This window comes from Lepidothrix coronata, unplaced genomic scaffold (assembly GCF_001604755.1).
Source record: "Lepidothrix coronata isolate B3197 unplaced genomic scaffold, Lepidothrix_coronata-1.0 Scaffold20, whole genome shotgun sequence".
Classification (NCBI taxonomy): Eukaryota; Metazoa; Chordata; class Aves; order Passeriformes; family Pipridae; genus Lepidothrix; species Lepidothrix coronata.
Window position 1 is genome coordinate 7,865,031 of NW_016690200.1, and position 6,497 is coordinate 7,871,527.

At 42.7% G+C, this 6,497-nt stretch overlaps 1 protein-coding gene across 1 annotated transcript in view; it reads left to right on the forward strand.

The window, feature by feature from the left end:
- LRGUK (leucine rich repeats and guanylate kinase domain containing) overlaps positions 1–6,497 on the forward strand; it is a 55,876-nt gene that overhangs the window by 41,221 nt on the left and 8,158 nt on the right. The window contains 1 exon segment of the mRNA XM_017807725.1: positions 2,655–2,743. Coding sequence (XP_017663214.1) covers positions 2,655–2,743 — 89 coding nt within the window.

A 6,497-nucleotide genomic window follows, 5' to 3' on the forward strand; every position in this document is an offset into this window, starting at 1 on the left:
ATGATTCTAATATTTATTTCTTGCAGTGTTGTGAGAATTTTTGGTCTCTCAAAGGAATTTAATTTAAAAAAAATAAATATATTTTGCATTCTTAGAAGAAGCTGAGGTGGATATGAAGTGTGCTACCTGGTTATCCTCCAGGTTGATCGTCTCCAGCAGATCATGTTCCTGCAAGCCTCGTAAACTTGTTGCTGGACAGGTCCAGCTTCTGTAGAGTTTTCAAGCTCTCCAGCCAGGACAAGAGGACACAGCCTCAAGCTGTGCCAGGGCAGGGGCAGGTTGGACATCAGGAAGGAATGTTTTCCATGGAGAGGGATCAGCCATTGGAATGGGCTGCCCAGGGAGGGGGTGGAGTCACTTTCCTGGAGGTGTTTAAGGACAGACTGGATGTGGCATCAGTGCCATGGGCTGGGAACCACGGCGGGGTTGGATCAGGGATTGGACTTCATGATCTCAGAGGTCCTTTCCAACCTGTCTGATTCCATAATTCTGTGATTCTATGATCAGTCTCAACGAAGTGCTTGGGGTTCAAATCACCTCTTGCAACTCCAGCTTCATCTCTCTCTCTTTTCCTGACTCTCCCCAAAGGAATTCCTTCTCCCTGCAGGCAGAGGGGGGGTTGGGGCTCTGGAGCAGATGTGTCTAATGCTCCTTTTTTTAGATGACAACAACAAGGGAAAGAGGAAAAGAAAAATGAAAGCTCTGAAGCTGATTCCCTTCCAGGGCTCTGCTGTCACTCTGCTGAGTGATGGCTTGGCAGCAATGACTTGCTGTCCAATTTATAACCACCTCTGATGGGCAGGATTAATGCTGGAGGTGGAGTAACAGCCCCCCCTTCCACCCCCTCTTTTCCCAGGCTTTAGAAAATCCATGGAGAAAGGTCTACCTGGGACACGGGTGGCAGAAAGAGGGAAACTCCCATCTCTCAGTTTTCTGAGCCGAGATGTCTCTTTTCGCGCCGTGAACGACTCAAAACCTGTCACAAATGTTGTCCATTGTCACCTTTCCTCCATCCAAAGCTCTGTTGGTTGAAGCTGAGGGAGAAGCCACACTATCCCTTCCCTTGCTGGCCCCAGAACTCGTTGATTTTTATTTTATTTCAAGATTTGACATTTTGCCAAGGCAGGGAGAAGTGGTTTAAGATGGAGGAGGCCATAATTTACCTCAGGTTTAACTTAACTTAGTGGCCACAAGGCTCTTTTTATTCTCTTTTTCTCCCCTTTCAGTGCTGGAAATTCCTTTGTGTTGTTTACTGCACAAAGTTTTTATTAGATTTTTTTCACAGGAAGCAAAAGCTTTTCAGTGTCAACCCAGGAAAATGTTCAAGGTGACCCACAGGTGCCTCTTAGACCACATTTAATGAGAAGAATATAAATACATCTGTAGCCTTTAAAGCAAAATTTTGGCTAAACTCTTATGTTTGAGGCACCCAAATAATGTCCTGTCACTGCAGTGCCCACATTCAACTCACATCCTGAAGAACTGGGAAATAAAAGATACGAAGAAATTAATGTGAGTTATTCACGTGAGTTATCCAAGAGCAAAATAAGAAGCAGGATCTGCTGCTCAGGGATCTGATTCCTTGCAGTTCATCCCTTGTGACCAGGCCAACCCTGCCCTAATTTTGGATGGCTGTAATTAACTGTGCAAGGTGTGAACAGGAAGGTTCTTACCTTAATCCACCCAGAAAAAAAAAAAAGGTCAGAATTATATATTTAACAACAAAAAAAAAGTTAAATTAAAAACAAGCTCAGTAAGGGAGACTTACTTAGGATAAATAGTGAAGGAATTCACAATAATGACAATGTGAGCATTCACCTCTGTTACAAACATGATTAATTAATTCAGTTGATGCAATTAATTGACTTGATTTATTAATTGACTCGATTTATTGATTGATAACTATCAATGGCTCTCAGCTGATAACGAGGCAGGATTTAATAACTCTGCCCTGTAATTTAAAGTTTTTTTAAGCACCTGTGGTGCTGGGAAGTTGGGAGGCATCAGAAGTGGTTTTGTGCAGGTTTTTCTTCCTGCCACGTTCTCGTGGAATCACAGAATTGCTGAGGTTGGAAAAGATCTCCAAGGTCGCCGAGTCCAACCTCCACCGTGTCCACCACTAAACCACCTCCTCAAGTGCCACATCCACGTGTTTTTTGAACACTTCCAGGGATGGGGACTCCACCCCTGCCCTGGGCAGCCCCTTCCAAGACCTCACAACCCTTTCTGTGAAGAAGTTATTCCTAATATCCAATCTCAACCTCCCCTGGCACAGCTGGAGGCCGTTCCCTCTCCTCCTGTCCCTTGTTCCTTGGGAGCAGAACCCAAATCCCCCTGGCTTCCCCCTCCTCTCAGGGAGTTGCAGAGACTTTTTGACTCCTTTCTAGAGGCTATTTTGACTGCTGTGAAGACATTGAAGCTTCACTGGAGGTCAAGATCTTCGTTATTCAAAGGCAGCAAAACTTCAGACCAAAATTTCATCCGCGAATCACATCCAGCACCTTTTTAATTATAATATTCCTCTGCCATTTTCCCAAAAATCTCTCAATACACGTGCTCTGGAATTTTAGCACATGAAAGGGCTGTCATAGCCACTTAAATCTCCACATTTACTGTTGAATTACTGTGTAAAGTTGGGCTCTTTTCTTTTCCAGGAAGAAGCTTCTCTCCGAAGACGTTTTTCCACGGCACATCAGGCCCTGTCATGGAAAGCACCTCCTGCCCCTCTCCAGCTGCTTCCCAGGTAACCCAGAGGGACCTCAGCCAAATTCCTTGCAATTACAGTGAAAAAGAGCCTGTCTAAGGTTTCTTCTCCACTGAATGATTAGAAACTGCCAGGGATTGCAGCTCTATTCCCTGCCACTTTTAAATCCCAAATAAATCACGGACCAACTTGGCTTTTGACTCAGGAGCGCACTGGGAACGGATGAGGCAGAGCCAGCCATGAGTAACTTGTCTAAAACCATGGAATTATTTGATGTGTCCTCTCTGAGAGAGAAGAAAAGGACCACTTTTTCTGGCAGCTCAGTCTCTGACATGGTGTTTTTTTCAGCAGTAATTAGTGGTGGAAGGTCCCAGTTCGTGTTTGCTGCAGTGAATCTTCTCTGTTTAAACAGAATTTCTGAAAGCTGAGGCCACTTCCTCGTTTTATTTTTTAATTTTTAATTTTTTTCTTTTTTTTTTTAAATTTTAGAAAATATTTTTTTTCATTATTTTTTTCATTGCTTTTTTTATTTTTTAGTTTTTGAAGTCCCATCCTGACTGCCTCGCTTCCTTTTCTTCCTCGTAGTCACAGCCCTGCAAAAACGGGTTAAAACTCTCTGAATCTCAATAGTTTTGAGCCCTTCTGCCTTCCCCTGGTGTAAACCTCCCTCACCTGAATTCTTCCTTCCTTGTTTTTCCTACCTGCCACGAAAAAGGCTCCCAGTGGGGACATTTAAAGCATCACAGAGGCCTCTAAAGCAGCAAAATCCGAAGGAATAGAGAATTTCCCACCTCTCAGGGCTGCCCAGTTGCCAGACGTGTTGATGAGAATCACTCCAATGCCAGAGGCTGGAAATTAATTCTAAAAAATAACAAGAAAGAAAGAAAGAAAAAAAAAACCCTGCTGGATTAAACTATGTCTAGAAAACCAATGGCTGAAGTTTACAGGCAGAAATGCATCATAACAATGCATTTTTCAAATCTTTACTCATTTTAAATGGTGTTGAAGGGAGAAGAAAAAAATGGAAGTGGGTGTTTTCTTTTGCTGGAGGTGTTTTGGGGTTGATTTAGTGCTGCAACACGAACCGTTCCTCTGAGTCTGCTTTAGTTTTTTTTTTTGCTGCCTTCATTCCACAATCCTCATTCCTTTGGAAGCTGATTTTGGGAGTTAAGCTGGGGCAGGTGAGAGAAAAATCCTGTCACCCCCAATCAGCATTTCCAATGCCTGGCCTGGAGGGATGGATGCAGAGGAGACAACGCCCCATTCCAAGCAGGAATTGAAGTCAAAAAGATGCCATAAATACGAATGTTATCAAATAGCTGAGATTCTGAGAGAAAAGCCTGGAATGCAGGAATTAGCAAGAGAACCTGGAAGGTCAGGTAGCCCAGTCCAGGAGCTTTTGGAGTGTCTTTGCTTTTACAGAATTAAATGGAGTTTTGAATTCCCGTCAGAGAGGGGTTTCACCTTGGAAAACTCACATGGGATTTGATGGATCTTTCTTTTGATATGGAATTATGGGCCTGGGTCAGGAGCAGCTCCAAAGGTCGCTGCGTGTCCTCCCTCTCAGCTGTGGTGGCCACCTTTGTGCACACTCTGAGTCCTTGGTGATGTGGTTTCCTTTGGCTCTGCTCGAGATCCCAGCCAGGAATTTGTGCATGGATTGGGTGGCTCAGCTGGTAAATTCATGATTTCATTGTTTGTAGCAATATTAGCAGCAGCATCCAGCTAATTTGGAGGGAGGTAGAGTGTTATCTTCTCTTATCCCTTTCCACGGCTCTTAATTATATATTTAATATATTTTATATTTCTCTATATCTCTGCTTAGTAAATTCATTGCTGTTACTACAAATCATCTCGAATCAGTAAATTAACTCTCAAAATTGACCACTTCAGAGTATTTCTCGTTATGGAAGGCCCAGTTGTGGCTGCCCCATCCCTGGAAGTGTCCAAGGCCAGGTTGGACAGGACTTGGAGCAACCTGGGCTAGTGGAAGGTGTCCCTGCCCATGGCAGGGGGTGGCACTGGATCATCTTTAAGGTCCTTTCCAACCCAAACCATCCCGTGATTCCATGATTTCAGGTGTCCCTACAACACATCCTGGCACAGAAGGCACTATATCCTGCGTGGGAGGCACAATAATCTCCACAAAAATTGCTCAAAAATGGCATTAATCCTGTTTTAGGCCATGTTGGCTCAGCAATCCCGGCCACACATCTCACATCTCGATCCATCTTAGTTTGGGTGCTTCCCAGATCCCTCTCTCCTCTGGAATATCCATGTTTGACGTTATTTTTCTTTTATCTTTCTTTTCTTGGGAGCATTTGAATTCTGCTGTTACTTTGCTACAGCCTGGCTTCAGTTATTCCAATGTAAATCCTCATTTTTCCTCTGAAATTCCAGTGGGATCTGGATTGAGTGAAGACATGGACTTGCGAGTGGGAGAAGCAAAGGGTGTATTTTGAGACACTGGCAGAGTTTCCCAGAGAAGCTGTGGCTGTCCCTGGATCCCTGGAAGTGTCCAAGGCCAGGTTGGAGCAACCTGGGCTAGTGGAAGGTGTCCCTGGATCATCTTTAAGGTCCCTTCCCACCCAAACCGTTGTGATTCCCACCCAAACAAAAAATCACAATGGGTTGTCTGAGAAAGGACTTGAAAATTCTCCCCCTGGGAAGTGACATTTTGGACCAAAGTGGGACAAATGGAGAGAAGAAAGTTCATTAAAGTGGATTAATTTCAAATTTTACTGAGAAATACGAGAGGAATGTCAGTCCTTGCCGTGTTTGATGGAGGTGGAACAGAGTGAAACTTTATTCCTCGCAGGAAATCTGAAGCAAAACAAGACAAGAACTCTAAAAAGTAGGTTATCATTAAAAAGAACAAATTCATGAATTATACAAGTAAAAGAATATGTATATTTTTAGCACATAGAAATGCCAACATGATCAGCTACGAGCTTCTGCAAAGTCTTGCTTGAATTGAAGATTCTTTTTTTAGCTGTTGGACTGGATTTTAATTGCAGGAATTCTATGAGCAGCACCATTAGAGTGGTTTTATTGAGGAATTTTATCCTGATTTCTGTGATTGAAAAGCACTATCAGTGCAAAGTAGATTTTTTTGTGTGTGTGTCCAGTCAATTTTTTCATGTAATTGGGAAGATTTTAGTGACTTTAGTATTTCTCCAGTGGTAGTTTTGGCTCATCCACACTCCCTCCTTCCTTTTCTTCCACTGCCCACTCCACCAGAAATCACAGAGGCCAGAGAACCCTATTTCAGTTTAGAGGGAATCAAAATTCTATTTAATGTATAAAAACTGATGCCAAAAATAATATATGCAAAAAAAGTTCCTAAACTACTCCAAGTTTTGACTTTCTTGTGTATCTATAAATATATCTATATAAATATTAAGATTAATCTCCTCATGACATATTTGAATCCCAAACCAAAAAATACTCATTTTTTTCCTGAGCCGGCGTTAGAAATTCTGAAGCGGTGTCACGCAAGAATCCAACTTATTTTATTTATTGCTACCCTGCAGGGTTATCTCCATAAATTTACCTTCCTAAATCCAAATGACTGAAAAGCTGGCCTCTTTTATTTCCTGCCTCTGGCTGTGTGCAGGTGTAATTAAAGTGATTTTGATGTCTCTTTGCCTCATGGAACGTCAGGGTTTGTTCTGAGGAATCTCAGGAGCTGTCTGTGCATCTGAGGGTAATAAATAAGGCCTTAGGTTGAAGTTACAGTCACATCAGGCCTTTAGTTCATGATTAATTTCTTGATTTCTTCTAAATGTTGCTG